Here is a 26173-nt window from a genome sequence, read left to right as displayed (position 1 = left end):
TTTCACAACTTGATGAATTGTTGCATTCCTAAACCCATTGAAGTACTACAGAAAGCATAGTACATATATATAAACATATATATGTACTATATACATTGTAAACATTGTAAAAATATTCTACTGGGATTGTTTAGCTTATTTTTGGTTTATTTTAGATATTTAAATTATTTAAGTACAAATAGTATATTATTAGTATAGTATATTAGTATAATATACATTATTTAAGTATAAATATTATAGTATTAAATTATTGAGTTGATTTCACAATATTTTTCCTGCCAACCTGCCGTGGCCCCCCCCGGGCATCCTCTCACGGCCCCCACTTTGAAAACCACTGCACTAGGGCACTTAGTAGTAACTAACAGCTAATTATTCGTCTGGTTAGAAAGTCATGGGGAAAAAAGAAATACAGAATAGAGTCACAAGTTTGAATTGAAATTTGTTTATTAAATTAACCATTTACCTAGTCGCAGATTTGACATTCGTTTATTAAATTAACGATTTACCTCTGTGAACATCTTTGGTCTCTGATAACTAGGAAAACATAGAGTACTGAAAAGCAAACGTAACCATACAAAGACAGACATACAGTACACACCACCCCATGGGTCTAAACAATGGTAGAGAGCACTTCTCTTTAGTTTAGTACTCTTTTGTGTTGCTAAATTCAGTCAATAATAATAATAATACAGAGTAATAAAATAAATAACAACAATGATAGTACAAAACAATTGACAGTACTTATTCTGTTTTAATGCCTAATCCTGCTATGTTTGCTCAGATAAGTGATAAGTCTTCCAATAGAGGAGTCTTATGGGCTCATTCTTCTAGCAAAAGCAAGTCAGGAGTCTCACTTACCACATGCTCTGAGGTAAAATACTAAGATAAGCCAGTGAAATGTGTTCATGAAATGACCAATTACAGGTTGAATTATGTACACCTGCTGGTATGAACACATGTGTGTAACATGTTAACACATTTCCAAGAACCAGTAGCCCCTTAATGCGCGCCGTACCTCCAGAGGCACGCTGTAATAGACATTGAAATGTAACTATCATAGCACTACAATACTATGACACAGCACAGGCTCTTTAGTAATGCACCACGACTTAGTCATTACCATCCTGGTAACAACAAATGTATGAAGCCGCGCCTTAAGGGGTTAAAAAAATCCTCTGACATTTTATATTACATACAGAGCAGTATATTCCAAACTTCCCTTTTCCTGTCGTATTCCATGAACATATTCTACACGGACGCTGAAGTTTTTCTCCCTCACAACTAGCAGAGCACCACGAGAGAGACACACAAATAAACATCCACCTGTCACCTACAACACTCTCACAAGAGCAATGATGTGAGAGTTCGCACAAGCAGACTGGACCATCACATCAGAGTGACCATAAACTACCATTGATCAGTTTTACTATTACCCCTTCACACAGAGCCTCTGCTATGACATCACTGCCGCAAAAAATGGTAATGACCCTGTTGTGATCTAATAAGTCATCCGTATGGCAATGTTTTTATGATGATAACTGCGTTTTCTTTCAGTAAAGACTGGATAGGCCCATTGATAGGCCTATCAGCATGAAGAGGCTACGGCTGGGTATCCCTGGTGCTTGGTGAACGTCATACATCTGTGTTAAAATTGTAACAGGGTTCACTAATTGCAGTCCCTCATGTGAAAAAAGTGAAAATCCAACTTGTACATGTAATTCCTGTCGCTGCGAGAAAGACGAGAGCAGCAACAACAGATTTGTCCGCATCGAAGGCATCTAGGGTACAGCGGAGTACATGAACCGCATGACCCACAGATGACATTCAGTGTCAGATTGTCAGGTGCTCCTTGTCCATTGTATGAGAACGTGGGAATACGTTTCACACGATCATCCTTGACCACAACCCATTATTTGTGCATGGCCTGCCCAGGCACCTAAACAGATAGAGGCCTCAAAGACATGTGTGTGGTTGCCCGGGTTAGGCGAGTGTGTGTGTGTGTGTGTGTGTGTGTGTGTGTGTGTGTGTGTGTGTGTGTGTGTGTGTGTGTGTGTGTGTGTGTGTGTGTGTGTGTGTGTATGTGTATCTAGATGTAGCTGTTTTACTGTGTCTGTGCATTGGGTAGGGGCTGTATATCAGAGTGTATGTGTGAATGTGTGTTCGAGAGTTCATGAGACAGAGACGCATAGAAACCTTTGTCCGCCATCGCCTCTCTCTATCCCTGTGTGTAGCGTACGATCTCCGTCAGATCGTAGCCGGTGACAGCAAATGCGTAGCCGTCCCCGTCACAGAATTTGGCCCCGCAGATCATGGTGTCCGTCACACACTCGTTGTACATGTGGTCAATCTGGGGTTTGGGAAGAACACAGACACCGGGGGTTATACGGGGAGACAGGAAACTACACAAAAGGCTGTCCATTTGTGGCTGCCCATACGTGATTCATCTATGGAGGAAACTACACAAAAGGCTGTCCATATGTATGTGGCTGCCCATACGTGAGTCATCTATAGTCAGTGACGGATTTGGACTCCATGGGCCTCTGGGCTAGACAGCAAGAAAGCCCCCCCCTCCATGGGTGTTGCTAATTTCCAAGAATTTTGATTGTTTTATAGACTCAATGTTGATGGTGTTTTGGGGGGGGGGGTTCCCCTGGGAAAATTAGAAATTATAGTAGTTTAAAGTGCAATATGATAATGTTAATGATGTTTTTTTCCCATTTGTTAAGCACTTTGAGTTACATGCCTTGTATGATAAAGTGCTTTACAAATACAATTATTATTATTATTATTATTATTATTATAAATACCGAGGCCAGTGCCTCAGGGCGCCCTTAGCTCTTGGGCCCCTTGGCAGCTTGGAGCCTGAAGCTACAGCGGCCCCTACTGGCTGATTCTCATATCACCCAACATGCTTCCAGAGGTTACAGCAAGAATAAATCAAGCTAAAAAAAAATTACAGTAAATTTGCCACCCTCTACTATTGCACAAATTATTTTGTGTGGTGATATGTGTGAAGATGAGGGTCTGCAATTAAAGTGAGACTAACACACCCACAGCAATGGCTGGAGATATTATGCACTATGCAATATAATGATTGCTTTTAACATTTAAGATGATTTGAAATAGAATAGACTACACTAGAATAGAACTAGACTAGACTAGACTAGACTAGACTAGACTAGACTAGACTAGAATAGAATAGAATAGAATAGAATAGAAAGAGCTGTCTTTGTCCTTAAAGACATGTACAAAATACACAGGTATGTTCAATGTCATTGCCATCATGTTTTATTCTCATTGTGCACTTCTTTGGATATTTCTTCTTGAAGTTATTTTTTCATCTTTTTATTTATTCATCCATTGGCAATGACGTTTCGACCTCTCGGTCTTCCTCAGATTCCTTTGATATCAGACCTTTTCTGTAAATATGATTTTGACTATGAATAGCATCCCAACCCAAGAATTAATCCTCTCCAATCTTGCATGATGTTTTCGTTTGTAAATAGCTGTGTCATATACATGCATTTGTAGGTTTCACTTGAAAAGGAATCTGAGGAAGACCGAGAGGTCGAAACGTCATTGCCAATGGATGAATAAATAAAAAGATGAAAAAATAACTTCAAGAAGAAAAATCCAAAGAAGTGTGCGAACCTTTTTTCAAAAAATACGTAATCTTTTTGTTCAGCACCAGGGATTGTGCACAAGTAACTCTCTACAAGTAATTCTCATTGTGCACAAGCATGTGCAGTGATGATAAAGATATTCTATTCCATTCTATTCTATTCTATTCCACAGCATGCCATGCACAAAACATTGTCTGTATGTATGACACTAATATATACAGTCCTAGGAAAAAGTTTGTACACCCTTTGGTCATAAAACGTGGTCTGATCTTCTGACTGACAAGGGCCTGAGGCAGCAAGGTAGCCGCATATAAAGATGCTCCTGCCGCCATACTCAAAAGTGGAGATGTAACCAAGAATAACCAAAAATGGGGTATATTCTGCCAATCTAAAATTAATGGGATTTCTGTCCAAAAAAAATATTGCAGCACCTTTGAGGTTTGCGGAAAAAAAGAATGTATATGCTTCATATAATTACTGCTAAATACTCTAGACCAAAGTTGAAACCAAAGTTCAATTGTTTAGAGGAACACACATTGCCATGTCAAGAGAACTGGAGAAACACACCTTCACTAAAACCTCATGTAAATGGTGGCTGGAGCATCATTATATGCGGCTACCTTGGTGCCTCAGGCCCTTGTCAGTTTGCCATCATCAGTAGAACAATGAACTCAAAAGTTTGAGATATTTGACTGAAAAAACGTGAGGTAGTCTGTCATACAGTTTAAGCACACAAGAGGATGGGTGATGAAATGGGACAACAACCCATATTTTAGAAGCAAATCGACTTTAGAATGACTTCATAACAATGAAATACACACTCTGGAAAAGCTCAGTCAAAGCCCTCACAAAAAACAATTGAGATAATATGGCATGAAGTCAAGAAAGCTATTCACTCCAGACATCCCAGACAAACCTTGCTGAACAGGGGCTGTTTTCCAAAGAAGTGGTAGACAAGATACATCCAGATTGTTTTGTTAATCTGATTTGCAACTACATGAAACGTCTAGTTAAGGTTATTGGGTTTAACTGATGGTTAAAACCTATTGAAAGCAAGGGCGTACTTACAGCTCCAGGCCACTTTATTAGAATAGCATGAAAAGGTTGATTTATTGCCATATTTCCATCAATAATGTTAAACTGTCATGGATTATAGATTCATGGCCCAGTTTTCTAACTATTCCAATCACTCTATTGTTTATTTGTACATATTTTGGCCTTCCACCTTAAAAAACCCATAAATTGGGAAATTCGCATCATTAGAATATTGTAATAAAATCTAAATTTTCTTCAGCAAAATGCGGGTCACATCAAATCAGTTGAAATTTGGTACTTTCTACATAACATGCAATGTTCAATACTTGGTTAGGACTCTGTCTTAATAACTGCCATGATGTGTTTAACATTGAAGTCAAGAAGGGTGTACAAACTTTTTCCTATGGAAAAATGGCACTGTAACTTTGATAACAGACAAGTGCTTTAGGACAATATGAGTGAATGAGGATAAAAGCAGTACTGTAGTGTCCTTGGCTCACCTCCACGCTGTTGGTCTCTGGGGTCATAGTCAGGTGCCACACTCTGACCATAGAGTCCTCAGCTGCCGAGAGAAGCTTTAAAACACACACACACACACACACACACACACACACACACACACACACACACACACACACACACACACACACACACACACACACACACACACACACACACACACACACACACACACACACAATCAGATAAACGCAGCTGTTCCAGAACAACAAGCAAACCTTCCATTCCATATGGGTTCACCACATCCTGTGAATGCCCATGTCCATTGCTTAGCACACATGGGATGAAATGAGGTGCATGGTACAGTATGCAGTACAAACATAATAAAGCGTATGGTCTTGACAATAAAGCCCAGCATAATATTTAACATTGGAAATGAACTGAGGCGTCCAATAAAGTTACTAAGTCAACTACAGGCTAAGGCTGCACAAACATGGAAAACATTATAGTCAAAATTATTTGAATCAAAATTCAAATCACAATAATTTATCATGATTATTCAGTAACAGTAAGTCATTGAATTTTATGCAGACTGTTATTTAAAATCACGAAATGAAATATAATCAGGAATGTATTACATGCTTTTATGGGACAGACCCATTATTACAGTATTACTACATTCTTCAATAGGGCTGGGTAAAATAATCGAGTTAATCGATAATCGATCGAATCGATTCGAAATTCACATAATCGATTCACAGGGCACAAAATACATTTTTTAGTTCTTTTTCTTTTTGTTCTTTTTGTTTAATTTATGTCTATGGAAAATACCCAGTAAGTATTAGTCAATTAGGCCTAGGCCTACTTATTACAAATTAGCAATCTGTTAACATTGTCAAGCCACAGCCCTTTGACATTTTTATATAAAAATAGGCAACAGCATCTTTTGGGGGAAATCCTTCCACCAAGAAGGGAACAGATTGAATCGATTCGGAATGAATCGAATCGAATCGAATTGAATCGTGATTAATCGATTCAAAGCCCTAAGAATCGAAATCGAATCGATACAGGAACATGGCTGCGATACCCAGCCCTATTCTTCAACTAACATCAGTAGCCTAAAGCATGTAGCATTTTTGTTGTGATATCAGACAAGTCCCCTTTAGAGGCAAAAGAGGAATATACAATACGACTACAAATTTCAGGCAGGAAACAGCGGTATGTATATGGTATACCTGCTTCGAATGCATAGAGCAGGGTTTCCCAAACTGCTGTGCGTGCACCCCTGGGGGTGCGCGGCCTGCCACAAGGGGGTGCGTGAGCTGAATACAGTAATGGCTAAGATGTATGTTTTTACACAGAATTAATGAACATTACGTAGTTTTTAATGGCTTGGTGAATTGTATGTTGGAAGGATCCATCTGAAGTGTAATTTATAACTCCCAGACTTGTCAAGCAACAAGTTCCGGCACAAAAAACACTCTGTGTATTGGAAATGAGAATTGCCCAAAATGTGTGACTGTGCAACATTCGCTTAGGGGGTGCGTGGACCACATTGAAATGTAACAGGGGGTGCGCAGGGGGAAAAGTTTGGGAACCGCTGGCATAGAGTATCGAACGTGTCTTACACAACATGAAAATAGGCCTCTTTATGAATATGACTCGCTTTCCCCCTGAGCCCTTCCCCTGTCCCTCACCAGGCCGCTGAAGGGGGCGATGTCCAGGGAGTATATCCAGCGGGCGTGAGCGCTGACCTCGGCGTGGAGGATGCCCGTCACGGCCTCGTAGAGACGGATCTGGCCCGTGCCGTAGCCTGCCACTACTGTGCCTTTCCACAGCTTCACCGACGAACAGGTCATACTGTGAAGGACCAGAGGGTTGTCAAAATGGTCATACTCTTAAGGACGAGAGGGTTATCAGAAGGCTACTACATTAGGGGTCAAACATACCAAAGCCGAACGGAACGGACGCGAGACGAACGCGGTCTTTCTGCTTTGTTTCGGCCGGTGTGTCTTTCTCTGCCTTTCACACTGACAGTGTTGCCGTGTGCGGCCAGTCCTGTTCAAACCCCCCCCCCACAGCCAAAGCTAGCGTGCTACTTTGCTATTCATTTGAATGAGATACCGCCGGTCGCCGGCATCAAAAATACGCTCAATTTCTATTTTCCAAATGCTGCGCGGCGTGGAGCCGGCTCCCGCGCCGCTGACGCCCGGCTACCGCCCGACTACCGCCGGTTGGTGTGTAAGGACAGATATGTTTCAATGTATTTTCACAGACGCCGGTAAAAATCGTGCCCGTTCCACGACGCTTTACCGCCCTAGTGTGCAAGACCCCTTACTCTACTTCTGTACACACACACACACACACACACACACACACACACACACACACACACACACACACACACACACACACACACACACACACACACACACACACACAGTCATATGTTCACCACAGCTTCAACAAAAAGCAGGTAAAACGGTCAAGGACGAGAGGGTTGTTAGGGGCAACTACCATGACTCTTAGTAGTACACAGAAGGGAGTATACATTCAATTGGTGCTCGCACAAGAAGACGTGACAAATAAAAGTCTCTACTACTGTAATGGTGTGACATTCACTTTTTCCCGCATGGAATTGAATTTAAAAAAAATTAAAAGTGCTCCACACTTACTCAAAACCTGGAATCTTATTGAGCAGCTGAAAATCTTCTCCTGCCTTCCAGATGCAGAGAAGGCCCGAGTCGTCTGCACTGACCAGGTCAGCTATGCACTCCTGAGAGAGACAAGATGGAAGAAATTACATCGGGACAGCTATGCACTCCTGAGAGCAATGGGACAAAAGGAATAGAGCACGGAACCGACCATTACATTAAATGAATTACATTTCATTACATTACATCACATTATTTTTATCTTTACTATTTTATTTCATTTTCCCCTCCCTGACTATTCCTGTGCTATTTGTGTCTTGAAATGTCCATGTGGGCATTTGTGTATTTATGTAAGCTACTGAATTTCCCCCTGGGGATCAATAAAGTTACTCTACTCTACTCTACTCTACTCTACTATTACACTTAGCAGATGCTTTTACCAAAGTGACTTACAGTTACTATTTAGGTACTATTAGACCTCAACACATACTGAAAATTCGGAGAGTAAGAGGGCAGCCCGACAACTCTTGGGATGTGCACTCAAGCTGGGCTCTAACTACGCGACTACAGTTACAAAAACCGGGTACAAAGTTGTACAGTTTGAGTTACTGCACCTGGCTTCCAGAGCACTCGGAGGCCATGTCCGTGATGCCCTCCTTGTGTTCCTCCAGGACCTCAGACAGGGTGATGTTGCTGCCTTTACTGGGGACGTCAAACACCAGCACAGAACCAGTGGAGACGCCTGGGAGGTAGCCGGAAACACACAGATAAACATAACTTTCAAATATTCTGCAGGTGCATATTTATATTTTCTTAGACCAGAATGATCATCTATTTTGTTGATCAATTTATCTGTATTTTAACTTTTTATTAAGTGTATACAATGTAATCAACATAAAGGATTAAATACATGATTATTTACTATTATATTTTCTTTTTTCATCTTCATATTTAACGGTTTATTGAATAGAGATTATGCATGTCATTATGCATTGTCAGCATATAATATTTTTCATCTGTCGATCCGTCCATAGACAGGTGACAACATGTAATTTTCTGTTTCCGTGGTTTCGCTAGTTTGATTTTCAGTAGAATGATAAGTCCCCACACTGAATTGAGACTGACAATTGCATTTCTATTTTGTTATCAGAATTATTACAACTCACCAACACAGATGTAATTGTCCCGGACAGCTGCGACCCCCCTGGCAAACACAGCCTGGGCTAAGACAAGACATGAAGTCATTAACACCCAGTAAAAGCAAGACATAAACACAAAATAGGTTATCCAAGTAAATGAAGGATGAATCACCGCACACTGGTATTCTTTGCTGGTAGTTTATTTGGTGAACAACGCGCTTCGCTGTTGCTTCATCGGGTTCACTCATCAGAGGAATACATGTGCGTGCGCACATACACACAAAGACACACAGATACACACATCACAAGAAACACAGGTCTACTTTCAAACTTCAGTTCTGAGCGATACAGTATAGTCAGTGTTTACCTACCCGTGGGTGTCTCGGGACTGTCCAGGGCATGCCAATACACCATGATAGAGCCGTCAGACTCGTACATCTGAGAAGCAATTGAGGAGAGGTCAGGTAAGGTAGCCTGGCTAATGCCAGACTGACAACCATAGCGTGTGTGTTTCATCATGACCATCATGATTTTCCAAACTTAAATCCAACAGCCCTTACATTCAGTCACATCTGACCCTAGGAGGTCTTACCTGTATGCCTCGCTGGGAGGTGAGCACAAGGATTTCACGGGAGGGGAGCACGCACCATGCAGCCTGACCAAAAAAACGAAGACAGACAGACAACACTGTAAATCACGGTGCACAGTGGTGCAATCGGCCAAATCAGTGCTGCCTTAAGTTAGATAGGGACCCAGTATTGGCAGAGAAGCACTTGCAGACCCTTCATCATTATTATGGCTGTGTATTGTTATTATTATCAGGGTCATAGCTTTAATTGTTAGGATTACTGACTGTGTTCCTAAGCATAGCACAAACACCATCATTAAATTTGCTGACGACACAATCATTATTGGCCTGATCTCTGACAACAACGAGACGGCCTACAGAGAGGAGGTGGAGCAGCTGGCACGCTGGAGCCAAGACAACAACCTGGCCCTGAACTCCAAGAAAACGAAGGAGGTGATCTTGAACTTCAGGCGGTGTGGCCAGGGCAACCACTACCACCAACCCATCAACATCGGAGGGGAGCCAGAGGAGGTAGTACAGAGCTTCAGATTCCTGGGTGTGCACATCAGCCAGGATTGTCATGGAGCGCCAGCACCTCTGCAATAGCTAAAAAGGGATCCCAAAGGCTATTTTTCCTGCCGACTCTAAAGAAGGCCCAGCTACCACGAGATCTGCTCACTAACTTCTACTGGTGTACGATTGAATCAGTGATTACAAACAGCATTACATCTTGGTACACCAGCTGCTCACACAACAACAAGATGTTACAGCGCATTATTAAAACAGCAGAGAGAATCATTGGTTGCCAACTACCCACACTTGAGGAGATCCACCATACACGCTGCACAAACAGAGCATTAAACATCCTCAAAGACCATCACATCCTGGTCACAGGCTCTTCACCATGCCACCATCTGGCAGGCGCTTTAGGACTCTGCGTGCCCGCACCACGAGAATGAAGGACAGTTTCCATCCTACTGCTATTAGACTTTTGAACTCAATACGTCACCTGCCCGCCCTCAATACTTCAGGACTCTCTATACTGTGAGATGCATGTGGACTTTTATATTTCATTTTTTATACTGTTAATATATATTTTACTTTGTGGGCATTTGTGGGTTGCTTCCAAACGAAATCTCACTGTATTTATATAGTGACAACAAAAGCACTCTACTCTCTACTCTACTCTACTATTAGGTTGACCCAACACTGCATTCTTTCGTAAGCCAAAACATTTGCATCTCTGAAACAGCTCTATGTCAGTGCTTCCAGAACCTCCAGCACCAATTGTGTGAGCATCTTGCCTGCATGATGAGAGAGGAGCTGGTGGCTACGGTGCCCTCTTTGGACTGTAGCTGGCGATGTGAATAGTTGAGGCCATCCCAAGATGCGCTGACCATGTTCACCACGTTGGCGTGCACAACGGCGAAGTAGGTGAGAGAGCGAGGGGCTATGCGCAGGACGCTCAGGTTGTTGTAGAGTGCAGACGCACTGCTCTTGATCTGAATGCTTTTCTCTTTGTGATACATGTTGAATGATGATGTATGTCCTTCTACTGTCTGTTTAAGAAGAAGAAAAAAAAACAGCAAAGCACAGTTCGTTTGAATGTACCAGGCTTTCATATTGTCAGGGTGCACATAGAGAACATAGAACTTGCTATTAATGTGACACCAACAGCAAGATTGGCTGGCCTGACCTCGGATGTAGGCCTACATCAGTAAGCAACTGATAAATAGTCAAATGTGATGCAAAAAGGCTGGACACCCAAGCGATGTAGGCCGATTTACTGGTTAATCTACACATGCTGATGCTACCTCCATCATCTTCCAGAGACTTGTCAGCTAACGTTGCTGAATTAGCTTTCAAGATTTGGTTGTTTCCAATCATTGATGTTTCGAAATGCACATGCATACAATGTATCGTAACGGAGGTAAACTATGTAATTTAGCATATTATTTCAAAGATTATATTTCCTGTCAAGGGGCAGCAGCAACAGGCTGCCAAACATAAGTTGTCATGCGCTCCGTTGCCCATGTAGCAATAGCATCGCTGACAACACTACACAAGGCTATGCTACATCAAATGCCAACCTTTCGATTCGGAACATACTATATGCATTTCTGAAATCAACAATTAACGTGTAATAAACGAACCCGAAGAGATTTGGCTTGTGCAGCATCTATCAGCTAGCGTCCTTTGCAGCCATAGTAACAGTATCCCTTTGCGCAAAAGAGAGAGAGAGCAAAGTGGAGTAGGTAGCAGGGGGATGTGACGTTTGTTGACAAATCCTACTGGCCAGCTCTCCCTGTGGCGTTCTGGTGCTTAGCAACCATGTACCTGGCGACCATGGGATTGCTCTGTGATGAAGAAGAGCCGATAGATTGAAATATGCGAAATTTTGTTATGGAAATTTAACAATTGTCCGACGTCTGAACATAAGACTCTGCTATTAAACACAAGGTAGGCTACAGCACACAAATTTGTCTATCGATATTCGACACGTTCCAGAGGGAAGCCCAGGATTCTGCCGCGTCAACAGAGCATGACAGCTAGGGGGCTACTGTGTTTCTAAAAACATGTGTTTGTGTGTGACTGACCTGTGGGTCACGCACGCTAAAATGCAGAAGTTACTATTCATGTACCCAACTAAGAATTCTAATAAAATATCAGCAGAATGTCAGAAAAACACTCAGTGGCACACAGGCATAAAACAAATCCAGGCAGATAGTGGCAAGAATTCACTACTATTAGGCTATTCAAATGAAGTATGACTGAGATAAATTAGGTAGCAATTGAACAACCATTGCATTTTGCAACCACAAATGGGGTGTGCGTTGCTAATGGTCAAAGTGATTGAGGGGCTCATAGGGCAATCTCTAATGGCACTGTTGAGTAAGTCAAGTAAGCTGAACTTGTAGGCCCACTTGTTCAGAAAGCATCGGCTCAGAGGTGGTGGAGAGGGTCAGCGTTAAAGTCCTGGGGGTGACTGTGGCTGATGATCTGTCCTGGGGTACACAGATAGCCTCAGCCGTGGGTAAGGCCCAGCAAAGACTTTACTTCTTGAGGAAGTTAAGAGGCTATCACATCCCCAGACCGCTGCTGGTGAACTTTTATAACTGTGCGATCAGCAGCGTTCTGATGTATGGGTCTTTGGTGTGGTACTCGAGCTCCACAAAAGCAGACCAGCAGGCACTCCAGCGTGTGGTAAAAACAGCACAGAGAATCACTGGGACACCTCTCCCAGAGATAGGTACAATCTACACCACATGCTGTCTACGAAGAGTGCAAAACATCTTGCAAGACTGTCACCACCCTGCTTACCACCTGTTCCAACTGCTTCCCTCAGGCAGAAGATACAGGTCATTACAGGCACGAACTATAAGACTTTCTAATAGCCTGTACCCTGAAGCCATTAGACTGCTTAATTCTAGTGCTCTTACATAGGTCTCTGGACTGGTGTTATGTGTTTTTTTCCTTTTAAGGGATGGCACTTAGGCCTACTGTAACATCCTATTGATTTTGTGTATTCATACATGTGTGCATACGTGTGTGTGTGTGTGTGTGTGTGTGTGTGTGTGTGTGTGTGTGTGTGTGTGTGTGTGTGTGTGTGTGTGTGTGTGTGTGTGTGTGTGTGTGTGTGTGTGTGTTGTGTGCACCTTAAAAATATCAACAGCACTGGGTTATTAACTTTGAATTGTGGGGAGAGGATCACATTTTTTTATTTTACTGTTTTTGATTTACTTGATTAATTTGTTAATACTCATATTATTACTATTATTGACTTTAATTTATTATACTTCATGATATACTTCATGAATTTAGACTTTATTTGACTTTGAATTTGACTTTATTTTGGTTACTTCTATAGGCCTACTTCAAACTACGCAGTGTTGTTGCTCCACCCACAATTTCGTTGACTTCATTGACAATGACAATAAACTCCTTGAATCTTGAATCTTGAAAATGGTCTGCTAATCTGAGAGCCTGTCTTCCTGAGTGGCTTGTGTTATATTTCCTCTTCCCAGAAGCAATATTCCAAGCTGGGTTTTCTAGAACCATTCTTATGTAATTTCTTTCCCTCCAAGTAACAATGTCTCGAGCAGCAAATAAGAGCCGTGCCGATAAGGCGCGCGGTGGCCCCACCAACCCGACCCCGGTCCCTCCCCCGGCCCTCAACCAGGATGTGGTGGACATCATCCCCGGCCGCCTGCCCCAGTCCTTCTGGACAGCCATGATCACGCAGGAGGAGGGGGAGGACGTGGTCAGGGAGATCATGGAGGACCTCATGGGGAATGTCATGGAGAAATGCAAGAGGGAGTACTTGAATAGACAGGTAACTTAGTCATGCATTACATCTTACTGAATTATTGAATTATTCTTTATCTTTTTTTGTATACTGTCATATGTGCAGTTTATTCTTGCGCACATGTTTGCTGTTTCAAACATCTCACTATATATATTTTTTATGCTGCTGACAAAGTATTTCTGCTTGGTTACAAGTGTAGCATTAAACGCATTATTTGAAAACACAATTATTTTTTCCATATTTGTTGTTCAGCTGATTCCATACACGGTGGCCCGCACCAGAGACACGCTGCTGGAGATCCTGGAGTGGAGGTTTCTGGTCCAGGACCCGGGAGAGCCGTCGGGTAACACCTGGAAAGAGGACAGGGAGCCCCAGCCCCTGCTCACAGACTCCTGGGCCCAGGGCTGTGTGGCCGTGTCACAGCGCAAGCCTACACCTCCACCACAGGTGAGATTGACCAAACTCCGCAGCTTTTTGGAAATAAGCTTGTTTTACAAGTTTAAGTTAAAGTGATACTGTCCCATTTTTGGAAATAAGCTTATTTTACACCTCCCCTTGAGATAAATAATAGGGTATTACCATTCTCCTGTACTTTAAACCGTTCTCTGGGTATGGCAGTGCAAATTTTACCTTCATGCGAGCAGTTAACATTGAGTCCTATGAGACCAGCTGGCGGCTAACTGGTCTCATAGGACTCAATGTTAACTGTTAGCTTGGAGGTAAAATTGGCACAGCCATATCCTGAGAACGGTTGAAAGTATAGGAGAACGATAAAACCCTATTATTAAACTCAGGGGGAGGTGTAAAATAAGCTTATTTCCAAAAATGGGACAGTATCACTTTAAAAGATTTATGTTAAATGATTGAGTTTACCTTTCCCCTGTACTTCCAGTCGTTCTTTGAGTATGGCAGTGGTATTTGTACCTCCAAGCTTGCAATTAACATGTGTGCCCTTGTCCAAGCTGTTGTTAGGCTTCTGTGAAGATTCTCTTTGATTTCCCACCATACAGTATTGGCAGAGATTCTAAGAGTATTATCTTATCCACTCTCTCTGGTATAAGTCAGATTCAGTTGTGGCACACAGAGCTAAACTTGCAGGCAATTGCACTCGGCCCTTCAGCTAGTTTAGGGCCCTGGGTTTCTACGCCGGCGACCCAGGTTCGATTCCGGCCTGGGTCATTTGACCAATCCTTCCCCATCTCTCTCCCCACACTCACTTCCTGTCATAAAGGCACAAAAGCCCCTAAAAATATATCTTCAATACATTTCACCGTTCATCTTAAGGGATTCTTCTGTTCTAGATTGATAATGGGAGACAGGAATTTGCCTGTGTCTGCAACACTGGATGAAACTGTTCTCAAGCTCAAAAATAAGTCCAGTTACATACAAATAATCTGTTACTAGTGTTATAACTGAGGTGCGCTTTAGGGTTAGCCTGGGCCTCATAATACACCATTCCACCAGTGGAACGCCTTACTATTCGATCAAATAGCGTTACTGCCATAGTATTACACCACTACAACACAGAATCTTTAGAAATAAAGTATTGCCCTTCTGATAAAACAAACTTATAAACAGGGGTGACTTTCTCAACACAACTAACTTATATTGAGGTATTTTTCTTCCTAAACATCTCAACCAAACTAAAAGGGAGTTGATCCTCAGCCCTGCTGCACCTAGGGGCTATTCTTAATTTTTTTAAAAGCCATTTCCTGATAGTTATTCCTTGATTTCTTTTTAACATTTGACCTAGCTGCATGCCATCCTCTGTACCTTATAAAATATACTATACATATTATGTGTTTTTTTTTTCCCCTCATCACTCCGTTAATGTATGTTGAGCTGCATGTTTTGTACAAAGTATGCATTGTGTTGTACCAGTAAAGATTCTGCTGTTTTCTCTGCAGCCAAGAGCCGCCCCAACAGAGAAGCTGATGAGGCGACGGAACACAGAATATCACCAGAAAACCTGGGGAGCAGCAAAACATCTGAAAGATCAAAGAGAATGTCCGGAAAGTAAGTCGGCACCTGCCAGAAGAAGCGAGAAGAAGCGTCTATCTCTTTCATCGATGGTGCCCGCTGACGTTTCCCAGAGAAGCAATCCTCAGCTTGTCGGCCGCATTGTTCCACCAGACCAATCGGGTGGGAGTCCCCAGCAGGCCAGAAAGCTGTTCAACACTCCCACATTCACCAGCATGGCACCTCACATAGAAGAACTGTGTCTCCGGGAGGGGAGAAGGTCTCTGGAGCATCTGTCTATTACTTCAGCCCTTTGACAGGACCGCCTTACGCCCCCACCACAGCCTGCCAAGGTTACTGTAGGAACACACAGAATACAACCCGGCAGCTTGGTCAACATTTGTGAATGAATGAACTACTTGCAAGGACAGACTTGTGACCTACTCAGTGAAACAGAAGAGAGAAGATGCCATTCAAAAGATTGAAGTGTTGTTACATGACAATAAAGAGGTTATTCATACAGAACAAGAAACGTGATGTATTTACATTTCTTGAATTTTGCTATCCTGGAAAAAAAGACCTAGACACATAAGACACATAAAATAATTGAACTGGGGGTTGTTCTCTGTGCAGGTTGGGACAGTAGTAGGCCTACCTATAGCTTTGCCTGCAGTAAAAGAAGGGGTCCTCTTTAACCATATCAGCCCATAAATGATATTCAAAATTAATTCAATATATATTATTATATATTAATTCAATAATGAATTCAATATTTTTTTTAAAGAATAAATCTATTTAAACACTTAATTTCACATTGACACACTTCAAGACTACAACAAGAACATATACAACTGCAGCATCTGATACAAGATACAGTATCTGAATCATGAATAGCTGTTTTGATTCCCCCAATGGGGCAAAAACATTTCAGGAATGTGTAGAGCCCTTTGTATGAAAGTGATTTTACAGCCTTCATTTCTTTTACCTCAATTAGTATTCAGCCCTCAACTAGCCTCTCAAGTGCGGGAACTTACCGCTATAAAATATAGACTGACTAAAAGCTTCAGATGTCGAGTTTTGTAAACAAATCCTTACAGCAGGCTAAACTTTGCGCTTGTGCGTGCTCGGTGTCCACTCATTTCCCACTGGGAAAGGGCTAGGCTCGGACATAGTCATCCCACTTCGTTGGGCAGACTGCCATCATGGAAAGAAGATGGCAGACACTTGTTGCTGTCGCCCTTGCACTTGTTTTACCAGGTAAGAGTTGCATCGTGTAAACTTGTTTTCATTTAGTGAAGTTATGCTGGTAAATTCATCCTGATCCACGACAAGCTAGTCCTTTTCCATCGAAGCAATTCGCTACCGCGAGAATACTTATGAGAATGACGTAGTTTGTGGTTCAGATTATGGGAATGTCAAAAACATTGTTTTTATTAGGCCGCCTATAGTTTTACAGTTGCGTGTAACATCAGTGACCCGAGTTGCCATAGCCTACGCTACGTGATACATTGTTACAATTGTGATATAGTCTGTATCCAGACGTGGTTACTTTGTTTCAGAAGGATCTTCTGAGAGTTAACCCCTTGTTGATGGGGACATTCCCAATTGGATTAATCTGCAATAAATGACAAACAATTAATGTAGCCTATTATTTTTTTGTATTGTACTTTCTGTGTAGGCCTACAACAGTTTTATGTATCATTATGCTGATTGTCGACCTACAGGTGATGATTATGCCATGTGATGCAGTGACCAATTCCTGCCATAGGGACAGTATAATACAATTCACTCTATTGATGTGCACTTTCCATCACAGAAGCTGTAGATGGTAGTAGATAGTTTACTCTCACTTTCACAAGGCTTAGGCTTTCAGGCTTAGATGGTGTCTTAACAAAGCAGCCCTATCCACTGTAAGAACCATGGAATATAACGTCCCATTTCTTTTTTTAAAATTCTCAACAATCTAGTTGTGACTGTTGGGTTCAACATCAGGAACGAGCGGACCGGCAGGTGTCTCACAGCCCTGAAACACAAAGGGCGGCACAGGCTGGAGCTGGCTGACTGTCAACCAGACTCCGATGGGCAACAGTGGCACTGGGACCCAGAAAGCTGCTCCATCAAAAGCCTCGAGGCAGACGAATGCCTGAGCGCAGCTGGAACTTACCCCAAACACGACGGCGTCCGCTTGCGCAGTTGTCACGTTGATGATGGGGATGGGGATGATGATGATGATTATGGCGGCCGAAGTAGGGGGGATACCCAGGCTTGGACCTGCTCCAAGAAGGGCCACATCACTCTACAAGGCAACCGGCTCTATCTGAGTGTCAGGCATAACCAAGAGCTCCCAGTCCCTACCAAGACCAAGCTGCTCCACCTGTCCAAGGAGAGAGGCCAGGAGAGCCAGTGGAGGACCCTGAGCAACAGCACTGTTTGTGGGGAGGGCGGTGGTGGTGATGGGGGTAGGGGCATGTGTCTCCGGCGACCACCACACAACATCGAGCTGCATCCCACAACCACACCGTCCATGCTGCCCTTGTCTCTCTCAGACAGTGAGATGCCTCTGAGTCACAGTAATGTTTTCTTTTAATTAATTAATTAATTTAAATATTTGATGAATATAAATTACTGTATATTCCTCCTTTGTTACATCCCTTTACTATAATCCCATGAAAGACATACTGCATGTAGTTTAATTTCTACATGTGTACTAACCACATTTTATGAGATTTGCCACAGCTTTTCTTTGCACATTTTTCAGACAAAAGTCACCAAAAGACGTAAAACGTCCTTGCAAAGAGCATTAACAACCTGTATTGAGAGATGCTGGCCGCACAAATTTGTAAAACAGAGAACTCATCCCTCTGGCCCTCTAAACATCCATTTTGAATGGGCTAAAAAATAATAATAATAATAAAACACACACACACACACACACACACATACACCCTGTGTGTTCAGGGGCTTAGCAGAAAATTGAGGGCCCTATGTACAATCAGCTCCAATGGACATCATAGCTGATTGTACATAGGGCCCCAGCCATATATATACATAAATCAGACTGTGTGTGGGCCCCCTACATGGGGCCCTGGTGACTATTTTCAGTCACACTTTATCCCTCTGTATGACAACCCTGTGTGTGTTCTTACAAAGCCCCTGCATTGTGTGAAGGGATCCAAAACAAAGGAGTTGTTCATACAATATTCCAATTCCACCCACTCCACTGGGGTCACATCGAAAATGTTCACTTCTTCACTGTCCACGACCCCTACAGTACATTAGCCAAATTACAGCTATTTTCTAGACCACTTTCTACAGGAGAGCATCCTGGCTGTGGGCTTTTACATGACTTTGGGCCCAGCCAAAGCTGTCGGCAGCCCTGCATAGATGCATCATTATATGAGTTCCCTATATTTCATACAGCACCTTTCATATATTTCTTTGGTGGTTTAATAGTATCAACACAGTGTCATGACACAGTCATGAATGAGTCATAAACATGATATCATTGTCATAAACATTTTATGGTCATGAAAAGTTACTGTACCAAAATCGAATCAGAGAGATATATACATAAAGAATCTCTGATCGAATATTTCTTTAGGACAAAGTCGTGAATTTTTTATGATATTGACATATGTTTATGTTTACATATGTTTACATATGTTTATGTTTATGACACATGCATGACTGCATTACGACACTGTTATGGCACTGTCATGTCATACGTACTGTATGTTGCCAGCGTCAAGTAAAGTGTAACCATTTCTTTTCTTTTTTTTGAGTGGGATTACAATGACATATTCTGTCTGCAGTGCAAGCGGGGGAGGGTATGGACTCTCCTGATCCCACAGGACAGAGCACCAACACGAGCCTTCCTGTCCAGCCCCTCATGCCTGGCCAAGGCCTGGCGGACTTCTTTGCCATGGACTTTGGTGAGTGCAGTCAAGATCAAGATGTGATCCAGGAAGATCCTTTTGGTTTCATGACCCCATGTCTCCCAAATTCTAAATCACAACATGCTTAGACCGTTAGCCCATCCAATAAACCGGCTGTTACCAGAATGATAATGACCGAGTCGTAATGTATTACTAAAATAACAATGTAATGTCATAGTAGTACCATGGTACAGAAACCTTTTCAGTGACTATTACAGTGTTCCACTGGTGGAACGGCATGCATTATGGGGCTACTTACATCCAAGTAAAGTTGTGGTGCGCACATCCAAGACGCAGGTGCAGGACAAAAAAGATCAAAACTATGAACAAAAAGATGAATGTCCGCACACTGCTCCCATTGCTTTGTTTTATTTTTTCAAGTGAACGTTTTCGAGCTAATAGCTCTTCATCAGACTTGCTTCTTATATCCAAGAAAGTCTGCACAGGTACAAAGGTAAAGGAGTTCTTTTAGATTTGATATAGTCCCTCTAGCCTGGTAAACCAGCGCCACCTGCTGGACGCTGAAAAATTTTCAGCTGCGGGTGGACATCCAATACATTTAGGCTGGTTTATCAGGCTATAGTCCCTCTGCATTTACATCATAAGGTGTTGTACAAGCTCCTTTCCACCAGATGGCAGTAGACACATACATTTTACTACAATGCACAACACATACCATGTTGCAGTGGGAACAGGTACATTCTTCAAGGTGTTTTGCAACCAAATTTCCACCAAGTGGCAGCAGACACACTCATGAACTGTACTGCACTAATAAAATGCACACTGCACAGCCCACACTGAACCGCACAGGTTCATTCTTCATACATGTACAGCAAGCAGTCATCCCATCACTTTTCAAAGCTGCTACCATCATACCCGTGCCGAAGAAATCATCACCATCATGCTTCAATGACTACCGTCCTGTAGCACTGACGCCCATAATCATGAAGTGCTTCGAACGGCTAGTCCTGTCACACATCAAAGCCACCCTACCCCCCACCCTGGACCCCTACCAGTTCGCATACCGAGCCAAGCGATCCACGGAGGATGCAATCTGCTCTGCCCTCCATCCAGCCCTCACCCACTTGGACAATAAAGACTCATATGTGAGAATGCTGTTCATTGACTTCAGCTCAGCATTCAATACCATAATACCACAACAACTCATCAGAAAACTGGACAAACTAGGTTTCAGCACCTCCCTCTGCAACTGGCTGCTGGACTTCCTGATGCAGAGACCACAAGCAGTACGGGTAGGGAATAACACCTCAAGCACCCTGACCCTGAGCACGGGGGCTCTGCAAGGTTGTGTTCTCAGCCCCATGACTGCACAACGACCCACAGCACTAACCATCTAGTGAAGTTTGCAGATGATACAACACTGGTGGGCCTCATCACTAAGGGCGATGAGACTCACTACAGAGAAGAAGTAGACCTGCTGGCCAGATGGTGCAAAGACAACAACCTCCTGCTGAATGTCAACAAGACCAAGGAGATTGTTGTCAACTTTCAGAGGGTCCAAAAACAACTGCCACCACTGACCATCGACGGTGATGCTGTGGAGAGAGTGAGCAGCACCAAGTTCCTTGGAGTGCACATCAGCGACGACCTCTCTTGGACCACCAACACTACATCACTGGCGAAGAAGGCCCATCAGCGTCTCTACTTCTTGCGCAAACTAAAGAAGGCAAGTGCTACACCCTCCATCATGACAACATTCTACAGAGGAACCATAGAGAGCGTCGTGTCCAGCTGCATCACAGTGTGGGGAGGAAGCTGCACGGAGAAAAAACAGGGAAGACACTCCAGCGTGTTGTGAACACAGCGAAGAAGATCATTGGAGCTCCCCTCCCTGCAGGACATTTACACCGCACGCCTCACCCGAAAAGCACTGATGATCATCAAAGACACAAGCCACCCTGCACACAAACTGTTCAGCCTCCTGCCCTCTGGAAAGAGGTACAGGCGCCTCCGTTCCCGTACCACCAGGCTTACAAGCAGCACGATGCATCAAGCAATCAAGATACTGAACACTCAACCCACTCTCCCTTAACTGTCAGCCTCTAGCCAGCCAGGCCACTGACAACGCTCCCCCCCCCCTCATCCCCACCACCATATCTGCGACTGAAAACAAACTCCACCTGCACTACTACATCTGTGACTGAACTTTCCAACCTGCACTAACTCAAACATACACATGCACACACACACACACACACACACACACACACACACACACACCACACACCCACACACACACACACACACACACACCCACACAAGCACACTGCACTTTCTGCACTAAACCAAACATAACACACACTGACACACAACTCATACTCACACACATACACACACACACCACACACACACATACACAGGTACACACACACAGACGCACACCGCACTTTCTACCTGCACTAAACACACACACACACCACACACATCCACCCACCCCACACACACACACACACACGCACACAAAAAACACATTACAAACACACACACACACATACTGCTGCTGGTGTATTTAAATAAAAACCTTTTTTAATTATTTATTTCTTCAAATGCTACTATTACTATGTCAGAACGCTATAAAGGACTTTTAGGAAAAAGAACAACAAAATACCTCCTCTTAATGTATGTTCTCTACAAGTCTTCTGTTGTCCAGTCTTGCACTTTAAATGTCTGTATGAGCAATGTCTACGTCCATACTGTCTATGTCCATGTATGAGTACTGTCTATGTCTATACTGTCTATGTCCTTACCTAGATTAGTCTATGTCTGCATGGGAGAGCAAGAAACGCAATTTCAAATTCTTTGTATGACCAGTGCATGTAAAGAAATTGACAATAAACTTGACTTGACTTGACTTGACTTAATATAGCATGGCAGAAGTGATCATATTCATGGCACAACTTTCATCCATCAGCCTTTTCAACTGTCCTTTATGAGGACATTTTCCACCTCATTTGATTAGAATTTGCATTTTTCCTGTGTATTTTAAATCTATTTATGCCTATATTCAACTGTTTGCAATGTGTTTGACCTGTTTCATTGTCTGTGTGTATGCGTGTATGCAGTTGTGTGCCATTTGATCTGTCTTGCGATGCGTATTACAGTATGTGTATCCTGGATTATGTGCAAACCTCTACACACCTTCCTTTCCTTTGGGATAAATAAATAAAGGAACTACTCTAGTTCTTTATGATTGTACCAGGGAGACAAACTGTAACTTGACCGCTAACATGAACGCGTTCTCCACATTTCTTAGGACTGCCCTGGAAGGTGACCATGCTGGTCTTAAGTTCCCTGGCTCTTGTTTTGGGATTTGTCATCCTGATACTCAGCATTCTCCAGAACAGGTGGGAACTGGCATCACCGCCGTTCACATGGAACCGGATTACGTTCTATAGTCATGTTCTCTCTTGATTACTTCCCCCCTCTCTCTCTCTCTCTCTCTCTCTCTCTCTCTCTCTCTCTCTCTCTCTCTCTCTCTCTCTCTATTTCTCCCTGTATGTCTTCCTCTTTCTCTGCTTCTGTGTATGTCTGTCTCTGTGAACAAAATTCAAGAGGCACCGCAGACTGCTTACTTTTCTTTACATTCGCTCCGAGAAGTAAAGTAAAGAAAAGTAAGCTGTGTGCGGTGTCTCTTGAATTTTGTTCATTGATTCACCTTCTCCTGCCTCACACCTGCACCTGCATTACTGAGGGCTTGTGCACAAGGACTCTCTTGAACTTTGAATGTCTGTCTCCGTCTTTGCGTCTCTCTCTCTCTCTCTCTCTCTCTCTCTCTCTCTCTATTTCTCCCTGTATGTCTTCCTCTTTCTCTGCTTCTGTGTATGTCTGTCTCTGTCTCTGTCTTGTAATTTTGTTTTTCAATGTCGTTACATTGTTTGTGTTCATGTGTGCTTTTCTTTGTTTATTTGTTTGTTTGTTTGCTGTTCCCCATTCTCAGGAAGAAGAGCGTGGTGGTGTTGAAGTCCTACACGCGTACGGGCGAGGAGAGTCAGCCGGGCTCCCCCGTGCTCCACGACCGCGCGCCCCTCACCAAGAACCCCATGCGTACCCCCGCCCAGACCCCCACTCTCATCCGCGGCGAGATCCTGGTGGCATGGAAGGATGGCACCGTCACCCCACTGTTCGATGGCACCTACCAGGCAGAGTGATCTGTGTACAGTACAGCTGCCTAGACACACTGGCTCCATAATATACAGTACATGTAGTTCATTTCCGTTGCAGTTTATTAGGGACCGTGTACAATTATAAAACATAAATGTTGCCATTTCTTGCATCGTATACCGGAGAGTTAGCCTTGGGTTAATTTACATCTGCAGTCCCAGGCAGGGCAAGTCAGATGCCACATAGCTGAAGGATATGTCAGTGTTATGGTGATTATACGCGGGACAACTTTTTGTGCATTGTTTCTGGACAACAATATTGTAATATTGTTACAGTGTTTATCACTCTATAGCACTTATCAAGAGAACTTGGATTATTAGCAGACATTTTTTTGTGTTCATTCCATCAGATAATTACTGTATGAGCCAATCATGGCGTTGCCCGGCAACATTGCTCAGACAGTTGTCCTGCGTTTCATTCAACTGACAACCCCACAGGGATAATATCCTACTGTGCGCACCTGTCTAACTACAGAGGTGTGCAAGAGCGTAAATTTGACCTGTGTGGCATTGCCTTTAGTCTTGACGTTGTCGGGTGGCTGCGCGCATCCAAATTAACATTTGCAGGTGCAAGGCTATAGCAGCAGACAGTACCGTATAAGAAAAGCTTGGTCTGCACACTGCATGTGTGCTCCAAAAACTCAACTTGATTGAATTATACACCATGCTCAATGAAGATCCAGGGAGATTTTTTTAAATTAAATTAAGTTCACAGTTTTGGTGCACAAACATGGTGTTTAGACCAACAGTTTCCTAATGGTAGTGTTGGCACCACCTGCCAGGTAGAATTGTCTGGGACGCTTGCTGAGTGATAACACCTGCATGGATGCTACGTAGGCTACAGTCTAATGTGGTTGCATATATACAAATTGGAGCACCTGGGTTGGGGGTTTGGGGGGAGGGGGGCTGTCAGTCAGCCAGTCATGGATGCTTATGTTTTGACTTTTCCTTTGGCCCTTTTGATGGATCAAGGATTGGGAGGATGGGTGGGGCTGTTATTCCACAGTTTGACAGCTCCTACCAGGCAGAGTGATGTGGCCCACTCGACATGGGGGGGTCGTGTCACTGCTAATGCAGGCAGTATGTTCTGGACTACCTACTAGCATGCTGACTTGTATGACATGGGGTTTGTGTAGCTATTAGTGTGGGCTGCTGCATATGTCTGTCATAGCACTTGAGAGTGGGGGAGGGGACACAGTTGGTCAGTCATGAATGTTTTGATGGAAGGACGTACGGATGGATTGATCGGAATGCAAGAGTGCAGAATGTCCACAAAATGCTGAAGGGTATGTGTGGTAGGGTTTGTGCTTCGGACGTTGTTTTGGGATGGCACCCCCCTCAAAACGGCGTCTTCTGTTTCTGATTTAAGAGGGGAGGAGGGCGTGTGGAGGGGGGGGGATTGGATGGTGGGGAGTTGAAAAGGCATTGAACTTCTCATTCCTCTCATTCCTCCGTAAAGCCAAAACGATATGAAAATGGGAATAGTTGGGGTACGGAGTTGGACTGGAGTGCTGACTGACGAGCCTCCCGGAGTCTCGTAAATCCAGGCCACGTCTCCATGTGGTGAGGGTCTGGTGGGCCGTACGCCCTCAAAATAACACTGGACCGTAGGACGCCTCAGTAGTGCCGGTTTTTCGGTTAAGAAGAGCAAATACCAGATGTGCGATGGTCACATCAAGTTATGTAGTTTGACCAGGAGATTGTGAATGTTATTAATTTCATGTTTTTTAAAAATTGTGTCTGTGGGTTCATCTACTATGAAGCTTTTTAAGTAGTAATAGTTTTGTTACCCTCAAAAATACTGAAAATACTACTGTTTACTACACAATTAAATCCAAAACAAGCCATTGTGCTTTTCGTTATACTTTAGATTCAAACTTGAAATAGGCTTTATAGACTGTGCTGTACATGAAGAATTTGTATGTTGAAAAAAGCTTTGAAAATGGGCGAAAATGTTATTTCAATTGTAAGTGTCCTTAATTTTAACAGAGTTTAATAAAGATGTAATACTATTTAACTGAATGTCATAGTTTACTGTTTCTTGCAGGGTCTATATCACACATCACACGTCATATTACACATGGTATGACACATTCCAATTAAATTAATGAAACATCGCTAACACTTTATTTGACACCAGCGTCATGCGTATGACATGAGAGTGTCATAACGTCTTAACAGTTAACAGCATGACTTAATTAAGTGACATTTGGACAGCCCAAACAATGCCAACTTTTCACAACCACAAAACGCTTATGACAGTGACATTATGTTTATGATTCATCATGAATGACTGTGTCATGACACCGTTTTG

The 26173-nt window shown here is 43.0% G+C and overlaps 3 protein-coding genes across 4 annotated transcripts; 2 read left to right on the top strand and 1 right to left on the bottom strand.

The window, feature by feature from the left end:
• Positions 1 to 1168: 1168 nt before the first annotated feature.
• wdr54 (WD repeat domain 54) lies at positions 1169 to 11702 on the bottom strand. Its single transcript, XM_063195020.1, has 10 exons — positions 11632 to 11702; positions 10783 to 11037; positions 9503 to 9565; positions 9282 to 9348; positions 8938 to 8994; positions 8386 to 8513; positions 7793 to 7893; positions 6815 to 6977; positions 5159 to 5233; positions 1169 to 2347 (listed from the first exon to the last, which is right to left on the bottom strand). Exons 2-10 carry the CDS (start codon positions 11005 to 11007, stop codon positions 2216 to 2218), a joined length of 1011 nt encoding a protein of 336 aa, XP_063051090.1. The 5' UTR covers positions 11008 to 11037; positions 11632 to 11702; the 3' UTR covers positions 1169 to 2215.
• A 116-nt stretch (positions 11703 to 11818) lies between these two features.
• LOC134445882 (uncharacterized) lies at positions 11819 to 16275 on the top strand. Its single transcript, XM_063195021.1, has 4 exons — positions 11819 to 11938; positions 13564 to 13811; positions 14037 to 14231; positions 15692 to 16275. The coding sequence occupies exons 2-4, from the start codon at positions 13569 to 13571 to the stop codon at positions 16058 to 16060; spliced, it is 807 nt and encodes a 268-aa protein (XP_063051091.1). The 5' UTR covers positions 11819 to 11938; positions 13564 to 13568; the 3' UTR covers positions 16061 to 16275.
• Positions 16276 to 16845: 570 nt separating this feature from the next.
• On the top strand, positions 16846 to 24730 carry si:dkey-245n4.2 (uncharacterized). Of its 2 annotated transcripts, none has more exons than XM_063194369.1 (5): positions 16846 to 17000; positions 17711 to 18292; positions 19556 to 19675; positions 22953 to 23043; positions 23637 to 24730. In XM_063194369.1, the coding sequence occupies exons 1-5, from the start codon at positions 16946 to 16948 to the stop codon at positions 23845 to 23847; spliced, it is 1059 nt and encodes a 352-aa protein (XP_063050439.1). In that variant the 5' UTR covers positions 16846 to 16945; the 3' UTR covers positions 23848 to 24730. The 2 variants fall into 2 exon arrangements, with proteins under 2 accessions (XP_063050439.1, XP_063050438.1); XM_063194368.1 differs by having other exon boundaries at positions 17711 to 18313.
• The last annotated feature ends 1443 nt before the right edge of the window (positions 24731 to 26173 follow it).

The sequence above is a fragment of the Engraulis encrasicolus genome, chromosome 3 (assembly GCF_034702125.1).
Source record: "Engraulis encrasicolus isolate BLACKSEA-1 chromosome 3, IST_EnEncr_1.0, whole genome shotgun sequence".
Taxonomy (NCBI): domain Eukaryota; kingdom Metazoa; phylum Chordata; class Actinopteri; order Clupeiformes; family Engraulidae; genus Engraulis; species Engraulis encrasicolus.
The sequence above is the reverse complement of the archived record's forward strand: the minus strand, read 5'-3'. Positions and strand labels throughout refer to the sequence as shown.

Excerpts from the sequence above, each read along its gene's own strand:
- wdr54 (XM_063195020.1), bottom strand. The coding sequence starts at position 11,007 with ATGTATCACAAAGAGAAAAGCATTCAGATCAAGAGCAGTGCGTCTGCA. Across the intron at positions 6,978-7,792 it reads AATAAGATTCCAGGTTTTGA|TATGACCTGTTCGTCGGTGA; the intron begins GTAAGTGTGGAG and ends GGTCCTTCACAG. Across the intron at positions 2,348-5,158 it reads CAGAGACCAACAGCGTGGAG|ATTGACCACATGTACAACGA; the intron begins GTGAGCCAAGGA and ends CCCAAACCCCAG.
- LOC134445882 (XM_063195021.1), top strand. The coding sequence starts at position 13,569 with ATGTCTCGAGCAGCAAATAAGAGCCGTGCCGATAAGGCGCGCGGTGGC. Across the intron at positions 13,812-14,036 it reads GGGAGTACTTGAATAGACAG|CTGATTCCATACACGGTGGC; the intron begins GTAACTTAGTCA and ends TTTGTTGTTCAG. Across the intron at positions 14,232-15,691 it reads AGCCTACACCTCCACCACAG|CCAAGAGCCGCCCCAACAGA; the intron begins GTGAGATTGACC and ends TTTTCTCTGCAG.
- si:dkey-245n4.2 (XM_063194368.1), top strand. The coding sequence starts at position 16,946 with ATGGAAAGAAGATGGCAGACACTTGTTGCTGTCGCCCTTGCACTTGTT. Across the intron at positions 17,001-17,710 it reads CCTTGCACTTGTTTTACCAG|TTGTGACTGTTGGGTTCAAC; the intron begins GTAAGAGTTGCA and ends TCAACAATCTAG. Across the intron at positions 19,676-22,952 it reads CTTCTTTGCCATGGACTTTG|GACTGCCCTGGAAGGTGACC; the intron begins GTGAGTGCAGTC and ends CACATTTCTTAG.